Source organism: Oreochromis niloticus, linkage group LG7 (genome assembly GCF_001858045.2).
Source record: "Oreochromis niloticus isolate F11D_XX linkage group LG7, O_niloticus_UMD_NMBU, whole genome shotgun sequence".
Lineage (NCBI taxonomy): Eukaryota > Metazoa > Chordata > Actinopteri > Cichliformes > Cichlidae > Oreochromis > Oreochromis niloticus.
This window is the reverse complement of record NC_031972.2, coordinates 30,152,489-30,167,455: the sequence shown is the minus strand read 5'-3', so window position 1 is coordinate 30,167,455 and position 14,967 is coordinate 30,152,489. Positions and strand designations below refer to the sequence as shown.

Genomic DNA, 14,967 nt, shown 5'->3' with positions numbered 1-14,967 from the left:
TGGCATCTGGCAATTTTTAATGTTGGTTATGAAAGTTATTTGGTCAGAAAAACTGAACCTTTATTTGTGTCCATGGTGAACTCCACTTATACTGTAACTAACAAAAATGTCAATTTAAACGCAAACACAAAAGGTTTCTCTGCATTAACAGCAAAGAGAACACAACTGTTAAACAAACCTTTAAAAGAACATAATTTCTTTATTTACATTCAACTGAACTGGTCACATTTTTAAAGAAACTGATGATACAACAGATTAACAGTCAAATTCATGTCAACACGTAGTTTTATTGTGTTACATGTAATCTAAAATTTCAGTCTCCATCTCATTTTCACTTCCTTCAGATGGCTGAAATTCGTCTTCCTCATCCTCCTCTTCATCCTCCCTATTCTCATCCTCCCCTACTTCATCTTCCTCCTCCTCTGCATAAACATCTTTTACGCTTTGGCCTTTACGTCTTCGTCTTTTGGGTAATTCTGGCAACGCTGAAGGAGAAACAGAAAATTCAGGTAAAAGAACAAAAAGCCAAAACCAAAAATAAAAAGTAAACACACCTGTGAGTCCCAGGTGGTCTTGTTCAGGACTCAGTTACTTCAAATACTGAAAATAGTCAGTGTTAAGTTTTGTCTACGAGTTTTGGTTTGTCATGATAATCCATAATCAGTGCTTCAAAATGTTAGTGCACAAATAAACAGGCCTATTTTTAGGGTAGCATGTTAGCATTTTTCTATTAGAACAACGCAGGGCATCAATGTTTCTGCAGGAATTCTGACTTCAATCATGGCACCAAAAACATAAAAAGTTGACCTACTATCAAAGAAAACGTTAATGGACAACAAGAGCTGCTAAAATCAATTTTGCTTGAAACATGGATGTTTTTTTTAAAGATTTATTGTTGGCATTTTGCAGATATTGGGTAGTGACAGAAAGAGGATGGTGCCCAGCAAAGGTGCCTCAGTTGGACCGCCAGTTGAGCTCTGGGATCACCTGGAAATGTGAATCTCTGAACATTTTAAGTTCAGTCCATCCAGTTGTTGTTCACACTCTTTCACTTAAAACTAGCCTATGTAACTGGAGTAGCTGCCGGCCTTCCAAGGCGGAAAGCTTCACACTTTATTCATATTTAGTGCCAAGTTAACTGTCAAGCACCCAGCTGACAGTCTTAAATACAAACAAAACAGCTGTACAGACCTTTAGACTAATTTTCCTAGCCATTTAACTGTTTTGTAAAGGTCACAAATATTAACACATCAAGTTAGTAGGATTGCTATCGATCTTTAGGATTTATCTTGAAACTAGGAGTCTCTGTATAATATCTGTAACCAGCTGATCAGCCTGATCAGGATATGAAGTGTGACAGATGGTCACAACTTTTTCCATACCTGGCTTCTGCGCTCTGATCACCGCCTTGATCATGGCTGAGATCATGTCCCTCAGCTTGTCTGTGGTGCCGACGACACACCAGCCGTCACGCTCGTCACAGTGCTGCTCGTTGCCGTTGTTCTGCTCGATCTCCTTTTGGATGCTGCAAAATGGCAAACACTTTCATTAGTCATTCTAATGGAGCCGCGACATATTTGATAAATCCACCAGATAATTGAAATGCTAGACTGGATACTTTAAAATAATTTCTAAATTATTTAATAAAATCTTATTCATTGTTGCTGTATTCATAAAAAATAATTTCACAGAAAGCAAGAGTCATACTTTCATGTTTTCTCCCTATTAACATTAGCACATCTTGCTATCTTCTCTCATCCCACCGAAAACAGAAACAGCCCGCACATGTGAGTACACAAAAAATATATATGAAAACCAGTTAAATCTACTCTTTGAGAATCTTTAGATAACAACATTTTAAGGAGTTAGGTGAAAGGAAACCCAGACATCAGTTTGATCAACTTTATTTAGATGAAAAATGATGACAGATTACATTACTGTGTATTACCTTTCCACATCCAAATCACAGACCTGGTAAAACATTTGTCTGTGAGGAGGCAGCATGCCCTCTCTGAAAATGTAGGATGATTCCTGTAGAGATGAAACAGAGGACACGGACAGCTTCTCCATTACTTTTTTGGAAGACAGCTTGCATTTAAACTGGCATTAAATGCCTCTGTAGCTTCAGCCTTTTTCACTATCATGCTACAGAAATGTCAATGTGCTGAAAATGGGGGGGGGGGGATTTCAATAAATAAACAGAATACACAGCACTGGGCTAAAGTTTTGATCCACCCCTCATTTCCTTTACATCAGCCAGTGGTGAAATGCACTGATTGAATTATAACCACAGAGATGCGTGTTTAGATTTTAATCCAACATGCAATGGGATCTGGAAAGTATCCAACTGACAGCAGTTCGCTTTTCAGCATTATCCCCGGCACGCTACCAAAGCAGTAAAAGAATACCTGGATAGAAAATCATGTCATGGACTGGCCTCCCCAGAGCTGTTTCAGTCTTTAAATATTATATGTATTTCAAGCAAAATGTAAAGAAATAGGGCGTGGCTTAAGACTCAAGACTTTTGCGCAATACTGTAAACTCTGGCCATATAATCATGAAATTCATCCCATCATATATTCTTTTTTAAGCATGTTTCTAGAATACTCAGGGTCCCATGAAGTAGGAGAGCTTCAATACAAGTTGGGTTCAATTTAGTTATATTTACAAAGCCCCAGTTTACAACAATGGTCACCTCACGGTGCTTTATATTCTAAAGACACAAAAATAGAGAGAATTTCAAAATCAAAAATCCCCTCCCCGTCCTGCAAGAGGTTTGTTTTAACAGGAAGACACGGCAGAAAAACTAGGTTCAAGGCTCTGACTGGATGGGGAAAAATATAACGGAAAATATGAACATATAAAAAACTAGGGCTGCTCAATTAATCGAATTATAATCTAAATTACAATCTGGGCTGTCAACGATCATTAAAAACGACTGAGTCGATTATTAGCACCTCCCTCCTGCTTTACTCTCGCGCTGCTCTGTGTGGTAAAACGAGCGCACCTCTCTGCAATTCGAACATGCGTCACAACAATTAAGAGGACCCGAGGGAAGCTCGGAAAGCTAAGCAGAAGTTATTTGGAGAGGAGAGGATGATGGCTGCTGAAGAGAGAATGCTGTTGGTTGAAAAGAGAGGTAGAACGACTTCAGTAGTGTGGAAACATTACGGGTTCGCGCAGTCAGACGTGGATCAAGTAGACATAGTGTGTAAACTTTGCTACGGTGTCGTAGCTGCACCACAGAGCAACACTACAAATTTATTCAATCATTTGAAGACCGCTCACAAAGTGACATACGATCAAACAATAAAAGGAGCAGCAACTTTAGTTGACATACCTCAATGTCAGTTTGATGCAATTGTGCATTGTGTGGCTACACATCTTGCCTTGATGTTTGGTTATTTGTATGCATAAATATTGTGCAGTATTTTGAAGTTCACTAAGCATAGATCTTTACATTTTTCATTTATTTTTTTATATTACAAACATTTGCACTGTTATTAGTATTTGCACACTATTTTATATTATTTTTTGACAATCTTTAAAGCCATTATACAAGAAATTGTTATTGTTAAATAAATATCGTCAAATAATCAAGATCTCAGTTTCAGTGAAAATAATCGTAATTATCATTTTTGCCATAATCGAGCAGCCCTATAAAAAACAATCGACAAGCAGCACCAAACACAACCTTTGGGAGAGCAGACAAAACCTACTGACTATCAATAGAGGCTTATAAAAACACAAGGAGTAAAATGAGGGGAATGAAGGAGAAGGACTGAGTACATCATGGGAAGTCCCCCAACAGCGCAACTCATCAAGCCTAAGTGTTATCGAAAAGATTTTTTTTTAAGCCTGATATTATAAATATAGAAGGTGTGTGTGTTTAAAACATTTAGCATGTTTGCTCTGATAATGGTCACTGACCTTCAGCTGGTACGTGACTGGAGCTGGATCTCGACTGCTGCTGGGACCCTCCTGAGTGGGAAGATCCATCACACTAGCTGGCTGGGGTGCTGATAAAAAAAGTACAGCACAACACTGAATTGAGCAATGACTTCATTTACTAACTTAGTAACTAGGTTACTTTTAAAGCACTTGAGTCTTGACAACTCATACAGTTCACTCACTGCTCTCCCTTTTGTGTGAATATATGTGCAAATCAGAGGCTCTGATAGGCTCACAAATAATACTTGTGTGCATTATCCTCCATACCTCTAAAACACTTACCCAACTTGTTTAATGTGTTTGGGAGACTGTAGTTCAGGGAGCTTCTCTTGGCTTTTATTGGTATGTTGGATAGCAAGTAGCCTAAAAATGGGAACAAATGAAAGCAAAAATGCTCATCAAAACAAACTAGCTGATTTTGCAAAATGACTAAATTGCTCAAGTTTGTTTTTTGCCCTTTTGAAACACTAACGCTGATGTTAAATGCAGAAAAAAGAAAAACGGAGAAATTCTGCTCTCACCGTGCTTGGAGCTACAACGGATCCTGAAATCCAGCATCTGATATTTTTTGGCCTCTGGGGTCTTTCGGGGATCATAGCCGAGCTTCACCCACAGGCTTCTCCACGGCCCTGTCACCTACATACAAAAAGTCTACCTATGTTAATCTCTTTTTACAGGAAAGGACAGACTGCACAAGTCTCTCGTCCAGCAGATGGACATAATAATGTCAACAAAAGCATGTAATCTACAGGGTGGGCCATTTATATGGATACACCGTAATAACATGGGAATGGTTGGTGATATTAAAGTCCTGTTTGTGCCACATTAGTATATGTGAGGGGGCAAACTCCTCAAGATGGGTGGTGACCATGGTGGCCATTTAGAAGTCGGCCATCTTGGGTACAACTTTTGTTTTTTCAATAGGAAGAGGGCCATGTGACACATCAAACTTATTGGTAATGTCACAAGAAAAACAATGGTGTGCTTGGTTTCAACGTAACTTTATTCTTTCATGAGTTATTTACAAGTTTCTCTTTGTTCACAGACATTGACATGTCGAAGAGGTTAACACGTGAGGAGCGGATCGAAATTGTGTTGATATCTGGTGAACGCAGTAACCGGGTCATTGCAGCAGATTTCAATGCAAGACACCCTACGAGACCACCCATCTCCCATGCTACAGTTAGCAAACTGCTTGCTAAGTTTCGTGAAACTGGTTCAGTGTTGGATTTGCCAAAATGTGGACGCAAGAAAACTGTCACTAATGAAGAAACATCAGTGGTTGTCCTAGCTTCATTCAGCAAGAGCCCACAGCGTAGCACTCGCCGCATGTCACTGGAGAGTGGCATTAGTCGAACATCCCTTCGGAGGATATTAGCTACTCACAAATGGCACCCTTACAGACTCCAGCTACTGCAGCATCTCAACGAGGATGACCCAGATCGGCGCACAGAATTTGCAGAATGGGCAAAACAAAAATTGGAACAGGACCCTCAGTTCACGCAGAAGATTTTGTTCAGTGATGAGGCAAACTTTTATGTGAATGGTGAAGTTAACAAACAAAACCACGCTATTGGTCTGACACTAACCCACATTGGATGGATCCCTCCAAGACTGTTGGAACAACAAAAGTGATGGTTTGGTGTGGTATATGGGGAACAACGATAGTGGGTCCATTCTTCATCAATGGAAACCTCAAGGCCACTGGATATTTGAAATTGCTACATGATGATGCGTTTCCCTCTTTATGCACTGAAGCTGGCACGTTCCCTGAGTTTTTCCAGCAAGATGGTGCACCACCACATTATGGGTGCCAGGTCTGAGCATTCCTAGATGAACAGTTTCCTGGAAAGTGGATTGGTCGTCGTGGGCCAGTTGAATGGCCCCCAAGGTCTCCCGATCTGACCCCCTTAGACTTTTATCTTTGGGGTCATCTGAAGGCAATTGTCTATGGTGTGAAGATACGAGATGTGCAGCACCTGAAACTACGGATACTGGATGCCTGTGCTGGCATTTCTCCTGCAGTGTTGCTATCAGTGTGTGAAGAGTGGGAGAAGAGGGTTGCATTGACAATCCAACACAATGGGCAGCACATTGAACACATTTTATAAGTGGTCAGAAACTTGTAAATAACTCATGAAAGAATGAAGTTACATTGAAACCAAGCACACCATTGTTTTTCTTGTGACATTACCAATAAGTTTGATGTGTCACATGGCCCTCTTCCTATTGAAAAAACAAAAGTTGTATCCAAGATGGCCGACTCCTAAATGGCCACCATGGTCACCACCCATCTTGAGGAGTTTGCCCCCTCACATATACTAATGTGCCACAAACAGGACTTTAATATCACCAACCATTCCCATGTTATTACGGTGTATCCATATAAATGGCCCACCCTGTAGTAGACCTTTATTACTTTTGAGCGTTTATTTTTTAAGACTTGTGGCGTTTTAGGCTTTGACTTGATTGAATGCTGTATAGTGCATGGATATTACTTATTCAATATCATATTAAATAAGTCATAGCCTTAAATCAATGGCTAAACTTTTAGCTAAATAGGGAAATTTAAAGTAAACTATTATAGCTAAATTACCTCTAAGGTTAAAAGCAGATTCACCCTACAAATATAAATTCTGCTTATTGCTATGCAGTAAATATCAATAGGTTATATTTTTTGTTGTATAAGTGTACATTCTTATTCATGACAATATCACTTTGTGTTTGATTAAAGTGGAAGCAAACACAGACATTTCTAAGATTTTAGGGTAGACTGAGTAAGTACAGCTGATTTTTTTTTATTAAAATTTCAACATTTCAAAACACCTGAGTGAAACTGGTGATAACCTCACCATGTAGTAGGCATAGACGGGCAGCAGCAGCTTCAGTTTATCAGGGTGGAGGTTGATGTTGGCTTTGACTGCGTTCCGTGACCAGATGGGCCGGCTCTCAAACATCTAGGTTCAAAATATTTTGAGATTAGATAATAACCAAACATGAAGGAAAGCAATATTTATGTAACATTATATAAAAGATAGCCTTGTAACATTTTGCTATTTTGGAGAGAAAACTGCTGATTATTGTTGGTTCAGCTGCGCTACTGAAATCAGCTGCTGGAAAACGAACAAAAATACCAGTAGATGCAGATTGTGAGCCAAAAAGCACAACAAGACAGAGTTTTCAAAGTGTCCGAGGAGATGTAAATACAGCTGTGCAATCTCCTCTCAGTTCCTGCGCTTATCAACTAGTGACCCTTGGAATCAGAGTGTGGCTGAGTGCTGGACACACCTTTTTCAGCTGTTCCTCACCCCGCTTGTCACACTCATTCATGCAGATTCGCTTCCAGGTCACTTTAGCTGCCTCGAGGCACTCTGCAGGCACGATGGGATCAGTGAAGCTGACAAAAATGGCGTTGTGGGGCCGGCCAGCACGATTTAAACCAATGAAATTCTTACTGTCACCTAGCATTTGGCTACAAACACAAAAAAAGAAGTGAAATATTATAGGTATCACACTGAAACTAAAGATCGATACAGGCTTCCCAATATTGCTGTTTGGGGGTTTACAGTGGTTTACTAACTTTAGATGGACGTCAGGCCGATAGAAATAATCCACGGGACTGTCGAGGCGTGAGAAGATGGGTGGGGGGAGAAAGTAAGGCATGGGCTGCTCAAAGAACTCTTGACTCTCGGGTTTGCGGAGTATGATTTTGTCATACAAAGACGTATGTTTTCCACCTTCTGAATGCACAGCGAGGCACTGGAAGTCTGCCAGCCCTGCAAACAGCAAACATCAGAACAAACATTGTCACTGGCATTATTTGTACTTTTTCTGATACGCTGTCATCTTCTGTCTGAGATCAAACCACCCTGTGACAGAAAGTACTGCCATGCTGAATTGACAAAGACAAAGGGATTGAGGGCATGAACATTTTTCGGTTTCAGAAGTGTGGCATGCCAGAAATATGAAAACCACTGCCTAAAACAAGTTAATATGATGTTTGGTAAGATCATGGGAGGGTCCCTGTGTCAAGACAATATGAAATATAATTCCCACTGATGTGACCCCCCCATTACTGAATTTCATTGAAAGAAAATAATAATAATTTCTGCAACCAATAAATTGCACCGATAATCTTCATATTTCATCTCCTTGTTTCATGTGCTGGCACAAGATTTGATGTCTGAAGCAATCTTTCTAAGTTGTCTAAAACAAAAAGAATAAATAAATAAATCTGCCATTTGGCCACTGGAGGGCACTGTAGTAAACATGTGCAGCATCAGTCAAACTGGATTTCCTTTGATTGTTTAACCTCCTAGGACCTGGCATCCACATATGTGGACATCACATTTTGGGTTATTAGGCCAAAATACTTAATTTTGTTCTACAAGGGCCTGATATCCACTTACGAGGACATTGTCAAAGGAGTTTGCAAAGAAAAGCGTCTGGACTTCTTTAAGTCCGAAGATCAGACACCAGCGAGGGAGGATAAGAAAGACAGACGCAACAACGTTGTCATCCCTTATGTAGCCGGTGTATCAGAGAAACTCAGGAGAGTTTTCTCCAAGCACGACATCCCAGTGTACTTCAGACCCAGCAACACACTCAGACACAAACTGGTTCACCCGAAAGACAAAACTCCTAAACACAGACTTAACAACGTGGTGTATGCTGTACAGTGCAGCGAGGAATGCCCAGACCTCTACATTGGAGAGACCAAACAGCCACTTCACAAGCGCATGGCACAACATAGAAGAGCCACCTCCACAGGACAAGACTCAGCAGTCCATCTGCATCTTAAGGATAAAGGTCACTCTTTCGAGGATGCCAATGTTCACATTTTGGACAGAGAGGACAGATGGTTTGAAAGAGGAGTGAAAGAGGCCATCTATGTCCACTGTGAGCGACCATCTTTGAACAGAGGCGGTGGTTTACGACACCAACTGTCTGCCATCTATAATCCAGTTTTGAGTTCCCTCCCCAGACGCCTTAACGCCCACTCACATCCTGGGCCATCTGACCTCAGGAATTCACATGACAAGGTGGGGCCAGGTTTCACAATGGGCTCACCCGAAACCCTGGCTGATTAGGTCCCACACCCGCTTTCACACCTTGGCGCATGTGATTAGAGGATCACCAGGGGGTCCTTTGTCCCTCTTTGGGGGGATACTCCCACTGGGTTTAAATCTGGGACTCTCGGCCATTTGACCTTAGAACTGAAGAAGCTTCTCGGATGAGAGGTGAAACGTCTTCAAGCAACTTAAAGAAGTCCAGACGCTTTTCTTTGCAAACTCCTTTGACTACGATGACCTGGATGACTGAGAACCTTCACAGACATCTTACGAGGACATTATACTGCTACTGTTCTATCGAAATTTTAAACGAATATCCTCATATATGGCTCTCTTTTAAAAATCAGGTAGAAAATAACTCTTTGTGTTTACATTCATCAGGTCCCAATCAGCCCAAATATCAAAGAGAAATTAAAAATGCATGCCGTGGAAGAGTTCGGGTCTTAGGAGGTTAAATTCTCACTTTTAACATGATCAAGATGCCAGATCTGTAAGATCATAATAACTAAATTACGTATAAACTGTATGAGGAACGAATAAATATTGGAGATTCTTAAAAAAGTGAAACCAAACATTGAAAGAGGACCAAAGGCTAACAAAATTAACAGTTTATTATGCTACAGGTGGATAACTGAGAGACGCACCCGTGAATTTGTATGTGGTTCCAATGACTCCGAGCATGTCCATGTGGATTTCAGCATCCTTGGGGTCATTTTTTCGCACCCGCCGTCGCACTCTGAGGAGGAGGTTGCCTGATGCGACGCGGTTTCCGTACAGTGAGTGACAGAAAGGGTCTTGGGGTCGGTAACGCAGCTCGAGACGCTTGCTGGGGTTGGCATAGGTCTGTGGGATTAATGGGAAATACAGGTACAGGTATTAACCACAAAAGTGAGAAAGATTTGAGTATCTGTTAATTACCCACAAAAAACACAATTTAACATGCAAAAAGACAGAAAAAAATAGTCAATACATTTTAAATAAAACAGCTCTCCCCTCCAATCCCACACAGTTAAACCAAGGGCATGAATGTATGTTTCATATGTTCTATAAAATATTTAAACTTCAAAGAAATTTAAATACCAACTTGTTATTTGTGTATCTCAGTGGAGCACAGCATTTAAATTTCTCTGTTTCAACCTTTATACTGTCTGACACAATCTATGGGAGCCAGTGCACCTGGCTGTAATTAAGCCAGGTTGCAGGAGAGGGCGCTCATGAGAAAGTCTTCAACGGATTGGAGCTAAAGAAGGTAAAAGGCAAAATAATTCTAATAATTTGTGCTAATTGTTTGGGTAACGATTTACGACTGTCCTTCCTCCCTTGATGACAGCTCTTTTATCTGGAAGGTTAAAAATGTTAAAATGTTGTTGTTATATTCATAAAGATGGAAAAAAACAACTGGTGTTACAGTTTTTGCCTTTCCACTGTGATCCGTAGGTTCTGATGGTCATGTAAGGACAGCAGATGTAGTGAATGAGGAAAAGCTCAGACACATTGTTGCAATGGATCTTTTTTCTTCTTAAAATATCTCAGGCTGCCCTTCATCTGTTTTGTTAATGGTTCAGTCATTAAGGCATCAAACTCATTTAACAGGGAATAATACCTTCTGATGACTGGCAAATTTTGGTGGAGTTGAAAAATAGGCTCCTTTTTTTTTTTTTTTTGTACTTTGTTTTTTTTTTATATGCATGCACATATACTGACTGGTCACTCTGTTGGATACGTGTTCAACTGCTCATTATTGCAACATCTAATCAGCCAATCACATGGCAGCAACTCAAACAGTAATTCAAACAGCCGCTCATTACAACCACGTTTTGCAGAAGAGCATCAATGAATGCAAAACGCATCGAACTCTGCTGCAAATGAGCTATGGGAGCAGAAGACCACACCTGGTGCCACTACTACCATCTAAAAAACAGGAAAAGAACAGGAAATTGAGGTTACGGTTCACACAGTGTCACAGAAATTGAACAACAGATGACTGGAAAACTGTCACCGGCAAGATTCTGATGTGAAGGTCCATGTCACAAAGCTCAAAGATCATCTAAAATTGGTTTCACTGCACTGAAATGGGCTCTACAGTAAGCAGATGTCAATCCAAAAGAGCACCTTTGCATGTGGTGCAACAGGAGATTTGCATCATGAATGTGACGCTGACAAATCTGCAACTGTGTGATGCTATCATACTAAGATGGACCAAAATCTCTGAGGACTATATCCAGCAGCGTGTTTAATGTATGGCACAAACTATTAAGGCAGTTCTGAAAGGGGGGTCCAGCCCTGTACTATCAAGGTGTAGATGGCTCATTACATGTGAAAATATGGAGGTTTTCAGGATACACGTTTACGTCTTTACATTTAATATAGAATGAGTAAATTATAGGGAGGTGTGGCCAGCTTGATTTTAAACTGGAACTGTATGGGGGCCCCAGCCTAAAATGCGTTTTACAGCGCTGATCCAAAGCCTGAAAAGATCCCGGTTTTCCTCACAGACCACTTGAATTACAAAATGCTGAAAGACTGTAACTGATAAGTTTAAAATACCAAGTAAATAAAGTGATACATCCAATAAAGCGATGTATTTAAGTTACAATGTTTAAAAGACTGAAAATATATTTTCTATGCGCTCATTAGCCGACATAAACGGCACAATGGTTTTCAAAATAAAAAGCCCGAGACTGATCTGTGTCCCAGCTATGTTCCGCTTACTTTTGTTACTTTTTGTTCACTACCCAGAGTGGCCAGCATCCTGTCTGCGCTGCTGAAGACCCCCGGATACTCCACACACACCAACTTGTTGTCCTGGAGCTCCACGGTGGACGAGCTGCCCGGGACATCCTCGTGTTTGGCGGGATGGGAAAACGTCAGCTCTTTGAGAGTAAAATCCAGCTTCGCGTCCCTCACATCCGCCATACTGACTCCTTGGCTGGCGACAATTAAGAGTAATGTAGTCAACCAACTACTTTAGCCAAAAAGAACACGAAAGAAAACACATCTAACTCCTGCACCAACCGCTGTACGAGCATGGGTTCAAGTCCAAAATAACTCCGGGCGGAAACATTTCAGCACACATCACGTTCCGGTAGCCTTTCAAAATCAGGACTCAAGACTCAAGACGTTTATTGTCATTTCGTATGGTGTAACCCAGAGAAAAACGAAATACTGTTTCTCACTAGCCTCTACAGTGTAATAAACAATACAGTTGAAAAAGAATAAGCTTAAAAAGAGCAGTAAAAAGGCAGTAATAAATTGCAACAATGGGTATGGATAAATAGTATAAAATCTAAGTTCTAAAACAAACTCAAGTCACAATCATTCGGGTAGGTAGCAGCAGTCCTTTCACAGAAAGGAATGGTTAAATTTGGTAGTTTGTGTATCTGGGGAGTATATTGTATGTGTGTGTGTGTGTGCGTGCGTGTGTAGATAGGGGGCATTACAGTCTGTTTGTGGACCTCACAGTGTAGCTGTGTGAATAGCTGAGTGGGTGGGGAGGGGACACAGTCCGTTTATCAGTCTCACGGCTTGTGCAAAGAACCCTTCCAGCATCCTGGTGGTTCTGCAGCTGATGCTCCTGTACCTCTTGCCAGACGGCAGGAGGGACAACAGGCCATGCGAGGGGTGGTGGGGGTCTCTGATGATGGATGGAGATAGCTCTGCGTATGCAGCGCTGTTTGTAGATCTCCTCCAGAGACGAGAGAGGGGCACCAACAATCCTCCTGGTAGTCTTAACAATCCTATTGAGTTGACGCTTCCCATAGGACTTGCAATTGCCAAACCAAGATGTAAAACTTTGTGTCAGGATGTTTTCAATGGTGTGAGGTGAAGTGTGAAAAGTCCTGCTTTTCTGAGTCTCCTGAGGGAGTAGAGACGCTTTGTGCTTTTTTGATAACTGCTGTGGTGTTAATGGAGAAGGACAGGTCATCAGCAAGGTGTACACCCAGGAACTTAACACTGCTGACCCTCTCGACAGCAGCACCATCTATGATGAGGTCTGTGTGGTGATCTCTGCCAGACTTTATGAAATCGATCACCATCTCTTTTGTTTTGTCCACATTGATGGTGAGCTTGTGGGATCTACACCACACTTCAAGCTGCTCCACTTCCATTCTATAGGCAGACTCGTCATTGTCAGTGATGAGACCAACCACAGTTGTGTCGTCTGCAAACTTCACAATGCGGTTAGTGGTGTGTACTTATAAATGAATTTTAAACAACTTAAAATCCCATAACAACAACAAATACAAACTTTTTTTCAGCCTCTTGCAGGGGGTATGATTAAAGGTTTTCATCTTTTATGCTCTAAATGGTTTTCACCCGTTGAAGTTATTATTTAAAAGACGTCTTGCCTGTTGTTAGCATCTGGGTCACGCAAAAAATAACAATATGAAAATTATTATATGTAGGTGTGCTTTCACACAGTAGTGTGCTTTTCTTATTGAATATATTTTGTTATATATAATGGTGAATATCAAAATTAAACAGAACAAGCGATGAAGTTATTTTCATCACAACTGAAAACGTGTATTATTCATTTAAACCCGAGACAGTCATAAAGAGAGGCCCAGTGTTGTCACAGAGTCTTCATTCATAAACTGTAAACTGGCTGTCATCCCCTCAGGGAAGACTACAGACTTAACGGTTTTGTGTGTGTGTGTCCGTGTGTGTGTGTGTGTGTGTGTGTGTGTGTGTGTGTGGGGCAGGAGGGTTAGGCAATAACTGTCTAGTGTGACGCCGTATTTACTTTGATTCTTGCTTTTCTCTCAAATCATGACAAAAGAATGTCATCTTTTGAGAGAAACAAATACAACTTTCTTTTTTCAGAGTTTTCCATCTTTCTTTTCCACCTTCTTTGTTAAAATACATTTATATGTTTTGGTAGAATATAGTACTTTACATCACAGTAAAAACAAAGTGCAAAAGGCAGCCAGAATGGAGCAATGCTTCAGGCTCTCCAGAGCTGGATTCACTCATGTATTTTGATTCCCCTTTAGTTTAGCATTAATAATTGGTCTCTGTATGTTATACATAATATACTATACATACTATAGACTATATATATGCTATTAACATGTAATATGTTTATTTTGTTTATCCCTTAATAGGGACTTTTATTTGAAATATTTCTTTTTCATTCACTGTGCAGAAAGAATAATACTAGAAAATACTTGATTGTAGGTTCTTATGCTCACATTATTTTTTTATAGGCACTGTTAAAAAAATGCACCTTCCTGTACAACTTTTGGCCTCATGATGGTGATGTGCAGATCTTCTTTGTTGCTTTAACATAATGTAAAGTCTATGTATTTTTAAATTGTATTAAACACTGGGTACTTATACACTCACTAAATGTATCTTTGATTTGTCAGAGAGATTCACTGCCGTCACTGTCTTTCTGTCCCGTACCCCACAAACTGCAAACTGTTGAGACTGCTTTCTACTCCGAGGGGATGGGAGGGTTTGCTGTGACACTCTGTTTACATAGATTCTTGTTTTTCTTCTTTTTGTCATACCTTTAGGGGAGTCAATATTTTTTTAAGACTTATCATATGATCATCTTACTTTTACTTTTTCCTATAATGTTCATTTGTGATAAAGCATAAGATGATTTCTTTTTCCAATTTAATTTGATAAATTACTTTGTCACATTTTAGTAAAATATTTTTACTTTAAAGAATGAAGTAGAAGTGGCCAATACAGACTACAGAAAGTCACAGAGAGCTTCCATGACAGAGGGAGTACAGGGAAAAGTCAGCTACTGGAAGACACAGAGATAAACCTGATTACGGCTTCTTCCTGTAGTTCTGAGGTCTCTTTCACAGTGGACTTTTTTTTTTTTACCTGGCAGAAGAGATAAAGTACAACTCTATTAGCCTATTATGATATGCAGTTTGAAATGTGCAAAAACTAAGTGATTATAAATTATGGTTGCATAACAGGGAAG

The 14,967-nt window shown here is 40.2% G+C and overlaps 1 protein-coding gene across 1 annotated transcript; it reads right to left on the bottom strand.

Annotated features, from left to right (window-relative positions):
* Nucleotides 1-12,092, bottom strand: gtf3c5 (general transcription factor IIIC, polypeptide 5). The gene is made up of 11 exons (XM_005470407.4): nt 11,736-12,092; nt 9,668-9,866; nt 7,532-7,727; nt 7,240-7,423; nt 6,804-6,908; nt 4,473-4,587; nt 4,234-4,314; nt 3,931-4,019; nt 1,949-2,031; nt 1,383-1,525; nt 1-485 (listed from the first exon to the last, which is right to left on the bottom strand). Exons 1-11 carry the CDS (start codon nt 11,937-11,939, stop codon nt 295-297), a joined length of 1,590 nt encoding a protein of 529 aa, XP_005470464.1. The 5' UTR covers nt 11,940-12,092; the 3' UTR covers nt 1-294.
* Between the last annotated feature and the right edge of the window lie 2,875 nt (nt 12,093-14,967).